At 41.4% G+C, this 13,785-nt stretch overlaps 1 protein-coding gene and 1 long non-coding RNA gene across 5 annotated transcripts in view; one reads left to right on the top strand and one right to left on the bottom strand.

The window, feature by feature from the left end:
• The window catches only part of crtc3 (CREB regulated transcription coactivator 3), a 78,919-nt gene extending 66,273 nt beyond the window's left edge, over positions 1–12,646 (bottom strand). For all 3 annotated transcript variants that reach the window (XM_043680497.1, XM_043680498.1, XM_043680496.1), the window contains exon 1: positions 11,800–12,646. In XM_043680497.1, the coding sequence (XP_043536432.1) occupies positions 11,800–12,033 (234 nt within the window). In that variant the 5' untranslated portion in view covers positions 12,034–12,646. The remainder of the gene's footprint in view (positions 1–11,799) is intronic.
• LOC122542583 overlaps positions 11,998–13,785 on the top strand; it is an 85,674-nt gene continuing 83,886 nt past the window's right edge. The window contains exon 1 of one of the 2 annotated variants that reach the window (XR_006309822.1): positions 11,998–12,065. This is a non-coding gene — a long non-coding RNA (uncharacterized LOC122542583). Of the gene's footprint in view, positions 12,066–12,758; positions 12,836–13,785 lie in introns of those variants that run through there. The other variant, XR_006309821.1, reaches the window with a different exon arrangement.

A 13,785-nucleotide genomic window follows, 5' to 3' on the forward strand; every position in this document is an offset into this window, starting at 1 on the left:
TGGGAGGTCATGTTGCGGCTGTACAGGACATTGGTTAGGCCACTATTGGAATATTGCGTGCAATTCTGGTCTCCTTCCTATCGGAAAGGTGCTGTGAAACTTGAAAGGGTTCAGAAAAGATTTACAAGGATGTTGCCAGGGTTGGAGGATCTGAGCTATAGGGAGAGGCTGAACAGGCTGGGGCTGTTTTCCCTGGAGTGTCAGAAGCTAAGGGTTGATCTTATAGAGGTTTATAAAATCATAAGGGGAATGGATAGGGTAAATAGATAAAGTCTTTTCTCTGGGGTGTGGGAGTCCAGAACCAGAGGGCATAGGGTGAGAGGGTAAAGATATAAAAGAGACCCAAGGGGCAACGTTTTCACGCAGAGGGTGGTACGTTTATGGAATGAGCTGCCAGAGGTAGTGGTGGAGGCTGGTACAATTGCAACATTTAAAAGGCATCTGGATAGATACATAAATAGGAAGGGTTTGGAGGGACATGGGCCAGGTGCTGGCAGGTGGGACTAGATTGGGTTGGGATATCTGGTCGACATGGACGGGTTGGACTGAAGGGTCTGTTTCCATGATGTACATCTCTACGACTCTAAAACTTGGTGAATGGCCCCCTTTGATCTGCCTGAAGCTCACTACTTTTGCAGAGCAAAGAGTTGTCCTCAGAATAGGACATTCCAAAGTTCCAGGACTAAAATCCTGAGGATTGAGACAGCTGCTGAAGAGGCATAATGAGCAAAAGTTACTCAGATCCCATCAGACATGGTATACCAAGGAGCTCGAAAACAGAGTACCTGTCGACAATGAACCCATTCTAAAGAACATGCATTGTGAAAATCAAGAGTATTGAAAATGTACTGAGGTATCTCAGAGTGAAATGAGGTATAACAGAGAAATGTTTATTCAGTTCTGGGAATTCTGATTTGAAATCTTTTGCCCTTGGGTTGTACACTGGAAGTGGGATATGCATTGCAAATGTAATGGATACTGAATGAGTGGATCATGACGTAGATTGTATCCAGCATGAGTTAAATTCTACTGCAAATTTTTAAGTTGAAAAATTTTACAATATAACTTTATTTTACAAATTTTTTGAATAAAAAAAAAGTGTATTTTGGAAACAAAAACTCTGACATTCCAATGACGTACTGAGGGAATGGAGCACCAACAGGAGTGCCTACTTTTTGATCACACATTAAATCCGAGCTGACTTCTGGCACCTTTCCCTACCACCACAAGTGCAAACCCTGTGCCCACACCTCCCCCCTCGCCTCTGTCCAAGGCCCCAAAGAATCTTTCCACATCCTACAGAAATTTACCTGTACGTTTATGCTATCTACTGTATCGTTGCACTCAATGTGGTTTCTTGTACACCGGGGAGACAGGATGCCTCCTTGAGGATCCTTTCAGAGAACATCTCTGAGACACCTGCACCCAACCCCACCGCACCGTGGCTGAACACTTCAACTCTCCCTCCCACTCCACCAAAGGACATGCAGGTCCTGGGCCTCCTCCATCGCCAAATCCTTACCACCTGACGCCTAGAAGAAGAACGCCTCATCTTCTGCTGTGGGACCCTGCAACCACACAGGATTGATGTGGATTTCACCAGTTCCCTCATTTCCCCTCCCCCCAACTTATCTCAGTCCCAAACCTCCAACTCAGCACCGCCCCCTTGACCTTCTTCCTTCTTCCATCGTCCTTCTTTCCCACCCGTCCGCTCCACCCTCCACTCCGGAATATGACTTCCACCCACACCTTCACCTACCTATCACATTCCCAGCTACGTTCCCCCCCAGCCCCCCGCTCCGCTCCCATTTATCTCTCAGCCTCCTTGGCCCACAAGCCTCATTCCTGACGAAGGGCTTATGCCCAAAACATCGATTCTCCTGCTCCTCGGATGCTGCCTGACCTGCTGTGCTTTTCCAGCACCACATTCTCAACTCTGACTCCTCTCTCGGCCAATACGTATCCAATGATCAACATTCGTAAAACAGATTACATAGTCATGATCTCATTGTTACTCGTCTTCTTGTGTACAAATTGTGGATGCTGCATTTGCTGCATAAAATAATGACTTCATTTTTGAAAGAGCGCTACAGGCCACATAGCACTTTCGAATAAGACAAAGTTGTGAAAAGTGGTGTATAAAGAATTTTCTGTTGCTTTCTAAATGAAACGCATGGTAATCGACAATAGAACACAATAAATTGCAGCAATTTTTGCTTAATGAAAACAAAAGTTGAATATACTAGAGGTCTTTTAGGAAAAAGTTAAGTATATATTCAAAGGTCTGGAACGAGCCAGTTCTAATAAAGAACCCATGCCAGATATTTAAATTGGTCTTTGCTCTCTCTGGTGTTCAGATTTCCAGCTTGTTGTAACTTTTCTGTCTATTTAACCAGATTTAATAAAAAAAGAGAAAGGTATTTTTGACTCTACCAAAGTAAAGTTGAGAGCGATTTTGGAAAAGTTTTGGAAGCAAACAACCGTTAACATAAAACTGCATGGCCAGCTATGAATCCCCCCTTGCTCTTTGCTGAACAGGAGAAAGTCACCTCGTTTAAGACGAACAGCATCAGCCTGTTTAAAGGCGGTGTGGATACTGGGCTGCACAGAAAGAAAAGGAAAGAACCTGTTGTCTGTGTCGATATCAACCGCTGCTGCAGGTGAGAGTGTCAGGGCAGGACCAGGAGAGGTAAAATAATTCAAGGTCCTGATGCCTGTCTAGTGAATTCTGCCTTGTCTGAGTGTGCCCGCTAATGTTAGGATCAGAACTGCAATGTTCCCACAGTCAAACAATCTTCAAACACAGGTATATTGCAAAAGGAAAGTCAACTGAGATACTATACCAGACATTACTACCCATGCGTGGTTCTATAATTCAGTAAGCCTTTAGCTGAGGTGAGAAACTTTATTTGTGATCCTCCCCAGCTTCAAGTTTTTGTTTTAAGGAATTAACCTATATTATTACAAACTAAATGTTGAAACAATGCTTCCATTTCTGATCATGAACTCCAAGTTAATTTACTATTTTATAACAAGCATAGAATTATAGTTACAAGGCTGGTGCAATACCACTCGAAGTGCTGGCGTTTAAAATAAGGCTCATAGTGTGATCCGTTATTTAACTCATCACACTCATCACATTAAACATTTGTTGAGTCAGGTTAATTTAAAGTCAGACTTCCCCTTCACTCCACAAGCATGAGTTTTCCATTAACATAACAAGGTGTAAAATAATGTCTTGCTGTTGCCGTACGTGCCACACACATGCAAGGTCACTTTCAGCAAACACCACTGGCTTTCACGATTGACATCAGCATCCCCGTCCAACCCAGACAGGTGGACTGAAAGGCTCCTTTGTCCAATGACTGTAAGGGGCCCAAACAAAATGAATTTGGGTGGTAGCATGTTGCACCTCCTGATCAACAAGCAAATGTCTCAGAGGTCAGAGTGTGACCTTTGTGGTTCACGGAATAATATCACAACATGGATAGGAACAGCTGCTGAGCTTGTAGAACAGACACTTATCTTGAGACAGTAGTTGCAGCGATGAGGGATTAGTGGCATGGAAAAGCTGGGGTGGTTCTCTTGAGTACAGTGGAAGCCAAGAAGAGGTTTGATCGAGGTATTCATAATGGTAGAAGTTTAAACAGAGTAAATGAAGAGTACTTACTTCCAGTATGACGTGTCAGAAACTACAGGATGCAGGTTTGAGATGAGTCGTAAAAGAACCAAAAGTAACACAAGGGAATATTTTTGGTATTACAATAATCAAGAATGCACTACTTGATAGGGTACTGGAAACCAATCCAATAATAGCCTTCAGAAAGGAACCTGATGGATACTAACATGTTGTCGGGATGTGGGGAAAGAGTGGAGGTGAGTGGGGCTGCCTGGATTACAAAGGAGCCAGTACAGATTCAAGGATCTGGTGTAATACTGTATATACAGATTGTTGGGATGAAAATATAGGTGCCTGGGTAGTAAGTTTGTAGATGACACGAACACTGGTAGAGTTATGGATAATGAGGAAGGTTATCAAGGATACAGCAGGACATACATCAATTGGAAGGCTGGGCAGAGAAATGGCAGATAGATATTAATCCAGACAAGTGTGAACTGATACATTTTGGGAGATCAAAATGCAAGAGGAAAGTATATAGAAAATGGCATGACCCTTAGGAGCATTATTACAAGTCCATTCATCCCTGACAGTGGCAATGTAAGTGGAAAAGGTGGTAAAGAAGGTGTATGGCATTCTTTCCTTCATCAGCTGGGGCAATGAGTCGGCAAGCTGCATAGAACTTTACTTCGTAAAGTTGGAGTATTGTGTGTAATTCTGCTTGCCCCATTCCAGGAAGGAAATGGAGGCTTTGGAGAGGGTGCAGAAGAGGGTTACCAGGATGCTGCTGGGATTGGAGTGTATTCGCTATAAGGAGATGTTGGACAAACTTGGATTGTCCAACTAGAGCATTGGAGGCTGAGGGGATGACGTGCTAGAAATATCTAAGGTTATGAGAGACCTGGATGGGTGGATAATTGGATCCTTTTTCCCAGGGTGCAAATGGAAAATACAGTAATTTTTTTTGTATACAGAGCCTGGATCACACTGCTAGGGGAGATGATAGAAGCAAATACGACAGCAACTTTAAGAGTATTTAGACTGACACATGAACAGGCAGGAAATAGAGGGATCTGGACCATTTGCAGGTAGATCAATATTAGTTTAGAATGGCATCATGGTCTGCATATACATTGCAGGCCGAAGGGCCTGTTCCTGTGCCGCAATGTTGTATGTTTTAATGACTGAATGACCGCTGCCTGTTTTGAATTCTTCTATGATTACCTATCACATTTCCGATGCCTCTCCCCCAAGTCCCTCCTCCCTACCTTTTATCTTAGCCTGCTGGACAAACTTTCCTCATTCCTGAAGAAGGGCTTATGCCCGAAACGTCGATTCTCCTGTTCCCTGGATGCTGCCTGACCTGCTGCGCTTTTCCAGCAACACATTTTCAGCTATGATTCTAACAACCCAGATAATACGTAGTATTGTTGCAAACTGCCTTTCTTGAATTATTTTCATACATCTCAACAGACAGAACTCTCCATCGCCAGAAATGAATGCAAGGGTCAATCTAAATACAGTGGAACAGCAAGAAAATTAAAGGAAAAGAGAAAATGCTGGAAAATCTCAGCAGATCTGGCAGCATCTGTAAGGAGAGAAAAGAGCTGACGCTTCGAGTCTAACTGACCCTTTGTCAAAGCTTTGACAAAGGGTCAGTTAGACTCGAAACGTCAGCTGTTTTCTCTTCCTACAGATGCTGCCATACCTGCTGAGATTTTCCAGCATTTTCTCTTTTGGTTTCAGATTCGAGCATCCGCAGTAATTTGCTTTTATTAAGAAAATGAAAGGCCTCAAAACAATTCTTCATTGAATTGCCAACACTGATATTCTCTATGCTAACAACAGGTTTTACTGCTTTGAGACGAGAACTATGAGAAGCTGAAACACAAACAGCAATTGCTCGAGCAGCTCAGCAAATCTGGCAGTATCTGTGGAGAGAAAGCAGAGTTGATGTTTCTGAAGAAGAGTCACCAGACTTGAAATATTAACTCTGCTTTCTCTCCAAAGATGCTGCCAAGCCTGCTGAGTTTCACCAGTGGCTGCTAATTCCTGTCAAAAACACAGCTGGAAGTTTCATGCCATGGGGCCACTCTACCAACATGCCATGTCAATGTGGCTCAGTTGTTGCCACTATGACCACAGAGTCTCCAGATTGTGAGGTCAAGCTACACTCCAAGATCTGAGCATGTAATGCTGGTTGGCACTGCCTCAGACAGTGTGGGTCAGATGTTCCCACAGCACCCAAGTGTTCTGGCAAATGTATCTCACAGCCCCACCATGACCAAAAACAGAAAATCTAACCTGTCACCTCAATGCTGCACACAGGTAAGGAATAAACCAAAGAAGGACCAAACAAAAATTGCAGTGTAACTGTATTTACCACAATCTGCTATGGGGGGAAAGTGAGGTCTGCAGATGCTGGAGATCAGAGCTGAAAATGTGTTGCTGGAAAAGCGCAGCAGGTCAGGCAGCATCCAGGGAACAGGAGAATCGACGTTTCGGGCATAAGCCCTTCCTGAAGAAGGGCTTATGCCCGAAACGTCGATTCTCCTGCTCCTTGGATGCTGCCTGACCTGCTGCGCTTTTCCAGCAACACATTTTCAGCTCACAATCTGCTGTGTCAGTGAACACAAAGAGGCCTTAAGAATTTAAGAGTCTTGCAACTATTGAAACAGTACAGAGAGAGGCAACGCTTCACATGACTACAGGTTTATTACATAATGATACAGTCGAAACATGACAACACAAAGCTACCTACATGTTGGGCCTGTGCTGGTTCATCTCATTACAAAACCTTGTGAAATAGTACACAGCAGAAATTTGCTCACGTTTCTGTGGTTGGTTGGGAAGAATTGCATGAAACCCTAAGTGTTCTGAGAAAAGCACTGAATTCATAACTCTTGACAGGGGGTGTAACTGGAGAATTCACCAATCTGAACAAAGCAGGTGTCTGACACAAACATGCATGTCCAGTGAGCCAGTTCCACTCCATTATATGGGAATGCTGAATTTCGAATAAATTAATTTGGTACATTATTCAATGTTCAGAACAACAGAATCCCTGTAACCAAGAAAACCAAAGTGATTTTTTCCGATTCTTTTCTGTGACTCAACAACAACTGGCATTTATTTTGCATCTTCAATCAAGTAAAACATCTCATGGTGCTTCGTAGGATTGATTATTAGACAAAAATATTGAAAATGACTAATGGTCGACACATCAGAACAGGTAACGGGTAACCAGCAACTTGGTGAAAGAACATGCTGAAATGAGAAGAGTTGAAGAGGTTTCAGGAAGGTTCCAGAAGTAGGAAGGACCATGTTCAGTAAAGGGACAACAAAAACTGGTAAGCAGAAGAGGTCAAGACTGAAAGAATGCAGAGAGTTGGAGGACTTGAGGTTATGGTGATGGGGAGGGTTAAGGCCCACAGAAGGTTCTGAAAACAAGGATGAGAATTTTAAAAAGAAGCTTTAAATGAACCATATGTCTGAATACAGAGAAAGAGAGAGATGGGTGAAGGATCAACTGACATGTGCAAGTTAGGATAGAGGCAGGAAAGGTTCAGATAAGCCCAGGTTTACAGGGGGAGGCTAGCCAGTAGAGTGTTGGCACAGCCACGCTCAAAAGGTGTCATCAGTGAGGTCTTGCCAAGATGCCATATTCACCATCGGTACGGCCCTTTAAAACAAGTTCAAGTGTGTAACTTGTTTTGAAAGACCTGGGTAAGCACTGTATAAACACACAACGTTCCAGCAAAATCCAAACAGTAAGTGCCTAAGTTCAGAACTACGCATCTGGAAGCAGTGAGACTAATAAGCAAAGGGTGTTCAAGGCGAAGCTAACCGGAATTGACAAAAAGGCTTGGTCATCGACATGGAACACAAACGCAGAATAAAACTTTCCTATGACTCATGTTAGAAGGTTCAGAGATTGATACTGTTTCAAACAATAAAATGCAGCACAAATAATCGTCTTCGGAATCCAGACCAAACGCAGCGAGAGTGAAAAGCAGAGGCAATTGCCCTATAGAGACTTCCCCAACCGTCCAGTCTGGAAATTCACTGCTCCTATGGTTTTAAAATCAATCATTGTCTTTGGGAATATCCTCAGCCCTATGCAGCAAGTTACAGCTCCGAATTGTTAAGCTGCCACTTCTACAGCACTGTGCTGTCGGCAAATGACAGATGCAATGCCCCCTGCAGCCAAATGACACAAAGTCAACGTGGCACAAATGGTGCAGAACTGCCTGAAGAAACTGGGGTGTGAAGATCCCAGAGAGAAGACAATTCTTAAATGTTTAAATTCTTCAGCACTTCCTGTTTTTGTTTTAGATTTCCAGCATTCACAGTATTCTGCTTTTAGTTTTTAAGGTTACTTGATGTCCTACCCTTACAACATAAGCAAGCCAGAGGTGCAGACCTTCCTTCACATTGTGGCCCATTGGCAAATCAGCTCCAAAGCCATCAATTCAAATATTTCAGCTTTTTGGGCCATTAGCTACAGAAAAGTAAGCTCATGTTTCACAGAGGCTAAAGCAGAATGGAATGGACCCAGGCCAAGCACTCAGAACCATCTCAACTGTGGGATACACATGTGGACAAATTCATTCAACAAGGCAGTGTCTCAAAGCTGGTAATTATCTTCAACTGTTATCCAGATTTGACTAAAAGGATTACATTATAGATAAGTAGATTTCTTCGTGTAACATACAATAAATTGAATTGGCAGGGCTTGAAGTACAAGTTTCTCAGGTGTAGACAGTTGAACCAGATGGTACTGCTGAAATGGTAAAGGTTCACTCAAGCACAAGGGAAAACAAGGTGTAGCCACATTTACAAAGGGACTTAATGCCCTATGAAGGCCGAAAAAAATCTGAGCCTGTCACAAACCGCTGAGATAAAATATATCAGTAAATTCAGTAATATGACTGCTGACTATTTCTGAGAATCTATTCATTGTAGAAAATGTCACACTTGACACCCGTTTTCTGCCCATCGTACTTCCTGACTGACACTCTGAAAGGAAAGTACAAAGAAACTCAAAATTACTTTGCTGACCTTTTTTAAAAAGCAAACTCTGCTTATTTAACAGTAATTAAACTTTTTGGCATAAGGAAGCAATTTAAATGTGAGGTTTGCTCTAATAAGAATCCTAGTTATATGCAACCAACTCAAAAAATATCAGCAAGTAATTTAGTGCTGGATGTATCCAACCTGGAGACTGAAACCTCCTCAATCTACGGAGTTCTCTGACTAAATAGTGATTAAACTCTGGTGTTTGTTTACTTAATTATTCAACTTTATGACCTTACAAGGGACAACGTTGCACCATAACAGGATGCATATGCATGCATTACATTACATTACATAATATTCTTCCATAAGTTTTCTATCAGCATAAGCATCTGATTTACTAGAAGCAAATGCGGTCATTTCATGCCCAGTGTCAATGAAAAAGAGGCTTTCATCTGTCTTTCAATACTAATTAGATAGCTTTTGCAAGAGTTAGTCCAGAGTGAAAGGGTCAAATTGCCTCGGTGTGTGCTGTACTGACCTGAGATTCTATGAAAATACAGGAACTAGAAAGAAATGGTAAATTTCCTTGATTTGGGTTCTACTATCCTGAAAATCACCCATCACCCTGATGATGGGAGTTATTGATGAGACAAAGTAACAAATCTCGATAATGATTCTACAATAGAGCCAGAAGTAGCAAGGGAAATCTCCCAGCCTGGAGAGCTTTGGAATCACAGGGACACAATCACCTGTTCCTCAAGTAAATGTGGAGTCGCCATAGTCCTTCTGGATCACAGGGTTGCTCTCCCATTAGATAGAGATGACTGATGATGGTTTAACTGGATGGTCACCATGCCTCAGGTGAGGTTAAAAAGGTTAGACCGTCATGGTGATTTCAGCAAATATATGAACTGAACCCATGTTGTTGGAATCACTTTACATTGCAAACTCACTGTCCAACCAACTAAGCTACACTGTACTCATCACATACTGGGCAGCAAGTTACTCATTGTGGATCCCATTACCTAATTTTCTGTTAGAAGTTATCCTATTTGCATTTTAATTAGCAATTCCGTTAGTTGCATCACTGGCCCAAGGAAACTGTTACAATGATTGACCACTGACTGAAATATTGCCTTCACAGTATCGTTCTGAATCTACCACTCTTCAAGCACAGGCCAATCAGCTTATCTCCAATACATTTCAATATTGGGCACAAGAAGTAAAAGCCCATCAAACTCTACTTTTATTTTCCAGTGGGTTACTGAATACTGGAAAAATGAAGAGATGGAATGATTATTACAAAATGACACCCTGAGGTGTCAGGGCATCAGGTGCACAAGAAACACCACAGGAATCAATAAGTAAACTCCACAGTCCCATCTTGGCAGCAGGAGGGTTTTGGTCTCCATACCAAAGGAAGGATTTCCTTGCCATGGGTTATGGAAGGTTCACTCAAAAAGTAAGACGTGAGTTGATACAGCAATATCCACAAACACTAAACATTTCTAAGCACCTTACAGCAAAGCACTTTTTAAAAATGTAGTCACTGTAGCATCCAATTTTGTGCACAGCCAACTCCCAAAAGCAACAATGTGATAACGACTGGATAACCTGTTTTTATGATGTTGATTGAAGAATAAATATTGACGAGGGAAACAGGGAGAATGTCTCTTTAAAAAGAATACCATGAGAGTTTTACATCCATCTGAGCATGGAGATGTGGCCTCTGTTTAACAGCCCATCCAAAATCTGAAACCGCTGATCATGCTCAAAACCTGGAATCTTGTGACTCAGATGGTGAGAGTAGTACCATTGAGCCACACATGACACTACATTAATAGAAGCATAGGAGCCTTGCCCTATAAGAGACTGAGTAAATGGAGCTATACTATTTGGAATTAAAACTGAAAGTACTGGAGAAACTCAGCAGGTCTGGCAGCATTTATGGAAAGAACAACAGAATTCACATTGAATCCCATAACACTTCTTCATAACACTGAGGATTCTGAAGAAAAGTCATGGGACTCGAAACATTAGCTCTCTATGTCTCTCTCCACAGGTAGACGGACCTGCTGAGTTTCTTTAGCATCTTCTGTTTTTATTGCAGATCTCTAGAATTTTACTTCCACATGCTCTACAGTTTAGAATACTGAAAACTGATTTCATTGTAACATATAAAATTTGTCAGAGGTCTTGACAAGACAGCTGTCAAGATGCTATTTCCCTGGCAGCATGGTCAAGAACACAGGGACCAAATATCAATTATAAGGTGGTCAGCTGTTTCGGACTGAGAAGAGGAGAAATGTCTTCTCTCAATGAGCTGCAAATCTTCAGAACTGTTTTCCCCAGACAGCTCATGAGGGAAGGGGATGACAGAGATTGATGAGTGTGCATTACAGTCAGGTCTTGGATTACTATGCCATGCAGCTGATTTAACAGAAGACTTGTTTTTAAAAGCAATTCTGGATAAGTATAATCAAAAAAGACTTGCATTTATATAGCTCTTTTCACAACCACCAGATGTCTCAAAATGTTTTAGACCCCAGTTAATTCCTTTTTGAAGTGCAATAATGCAAATAAATGCAAAATAAATTCATCCTGCTATAAATGCACTTCACCATTATAAAAACCATTGGAAAAATTCAACTTTAAACACAAACTGTGACTTTAAACTGCACCAAATAAAATTTTTCCAAATAATAAATGTTCAAAGTTTTAAATATATTGAAAGGACAACCAAATGTATATTTAAAATACATCTCAAAGTACATCATTTAAGTTAAAAATAATATTTAAACGCAATTTAAGAAACCTAAGTACATTTAGTTGTACTTTTAATTCAGGCAAAAGTAATTTATTACGCAAAACAATTTAAAATGATATATTTTTAGGGTTTTTAAAGTATATTTAAAACACATTCTTAAACATCAATTAGAAGCAATATTAAAATTACGAATATTTAATTATTCATACATATTAAACAGATAGTTTTAACATGTAAAAGTATTTTTCGAGTATAAAATTCAATGTTTATTTACATTACACACATTCAATTACTTTGCAGTGTCTGATGTGGGCTCAGCCTTACTAGGCCCCGAAGCCTGGCGCACGCGTGATTGCGGCTCCCGGCTGAGGGAGCGAGTGCTTCGGACACTTACCCGGGACACGTTTAGATCCTTCATCACCTCCTCGAAGGCGGCCGTCTCCTCCGCTTGCTTCTGGTTGTGGAGGGCGATCTTCTCGCTGAACTTGCGGGGGTTGGAGGCGGTCGAGCCGCCGCTGCCGGAGGAGCCAGGCCCGGGGACGGGGACGGGGCCCGGAGCCCCTTCACCCGCGGCGCCCCCAGCGCCGGCTCCCGGGCTGCAGCCAGGGCCGGAGCTGCTGCCGGCCATCTCCAGGGGAACTGCCAGCAAAGTACACTGAGGTAGGTCAGTCTCTACAAACCCCAACTCTCCCCCAGAAACATAAAATATATTGAAAAATATAAAACAAAATTCACCTCAAATCAACTCTCCCCCAGCTCAAAGTCAAAAATAAACTCACCTCCCCTCAAAACTAAACTTAATTCACCTCAGAAAAACAAATCAAATACACCTCAGCTCAAAACTAGAACCTAATTCACCTCAACTCAACATTAAAAATTTCACCTCAGCCAGAAAAAGGAATGAAATTCACCTCAGCTCAAAGTCAAAAGTAAATTCACCTCAGCTCAGAAAATCTTCTACTTAAACCCCCTCCAGTCACACAGTCACCATCACTAACATCCTGCAGCAAAATGAAAGCTCAGATTTTCTCCCTTCCAACAAAAAAAAGTTCAAATCCTTTTTATTCATTCGTCCAGTGCAGAATACACAGTAATCCTTCTTCTTGTTGTTGTCTTCCTCCAGAAGTTGGGACACTGGCATCAGACATTTAAAGCATCTTGGTTATTGAAAAGGGAAAAAAAATTGTCTCAGTTAAAAATCTCTTCGGGGCTCCAAAAAGATTCAGCCTGGGTTTTCTGTCATCGCTCACAACTCACACAGACAGGAAAAAAACAAAATGAGAGATGGAGAAATGTTCCTTCTAAACTCCACCACTAGAGGAGACAAAAGACAACTTGAAGAATAAATGGAGCTGGAGATATTCTAATACCTCAACAGTTTGTTCGGGGGCTGTCTTCAAGTGGAGTTTGTGCTAAAATGTCAAGGTTGAGTAAGTGTCCAAATTTTAAAAATTCTGTTTTGAACTTGATGCATCTTTTTGTCAATTCACAAGCTTCGACATTCGATAAAGATTTCTTTTGTACACAAGGCTATTAGTATGTATTTAGATCAGGTTGCCAAATGATAAGTTGACACCTCTGAAACACTTGTATATTAGATACTGATGGTCCACCTGATGTTCCTACATTTACATTACTAAAACTAGCTCACTTATTCCTCTCCACTGCAGTCAAGCCATTCCTTTTCATCTATAACGCTGTTCAAGTAGGAGAGTGGGGCTCGTTGATGTATGAAAATCAGGGCAGCATTCATTGTTTACACTCCTGTGGAGAAAATCATTACAGTACAAAAGGAGTGTAAAAGGGGACTGGATTATATCTTTTGAGAAGTGGAATTCAAGGTTTAACAATAGCACCGCTTGTTTTTTTTCAACAGAGATGGATAAAGGAACTTTTCATTAAAATCGAACATCAGTGGGTGGTATGGGAGGAAAAGTCTGTGATAGAGTAATTATACATTCAATGGATGCACTAAGCAGCCTTTTATAACTCACTGTTCTTTTATATTTCGATGAAAAATAGAAACTTCTCATTTGCTCATGAGAATAATGCTGTAAAATCACTTTTAAATATATTTACCTGTGATATCAACATGATAATAAATGGCTGCTGGATCTAACCAACTAAACAACATTTTCCAAAACCGCTTAAACCATGGAGGTAACAGCTCTTTCTGTCATTGTCTTGAGATAGTTTTGTTTCACTTCTGATTCCTGATGAATAGGGCTATAATTCATTCCATTCCAGACCAAGCCAGATCTCTGATTTGACTGCTCCATAAAAATAAATGTCATATGAACAGAAGAAAGGAGTGACATACATGACCCTTGGGTTAGGAAGTGAAGAATACACAGTGATGGAAACATGGGAACAAGGAAAG

The sequence above is a fragment of the Chiloscyllium plagiosum genome, chromosome 40 (genome assembly GCF_004010195.1).
Source record: "Chiloscyllium plagiosum isolate BGI_BamShark_2017 chromosome 40, ASM401019v2, whole genome shotgun sequence".
In the NCBI taxonomy this organism is placed as follows: domain Eukaryota; kingdom Metazoa; phylum Chordata; class Chondrichthyes; order Orectolobiformes; family Hemiscylliidae; genus Chiloscyllium; species Chiloscyllium plagiosum.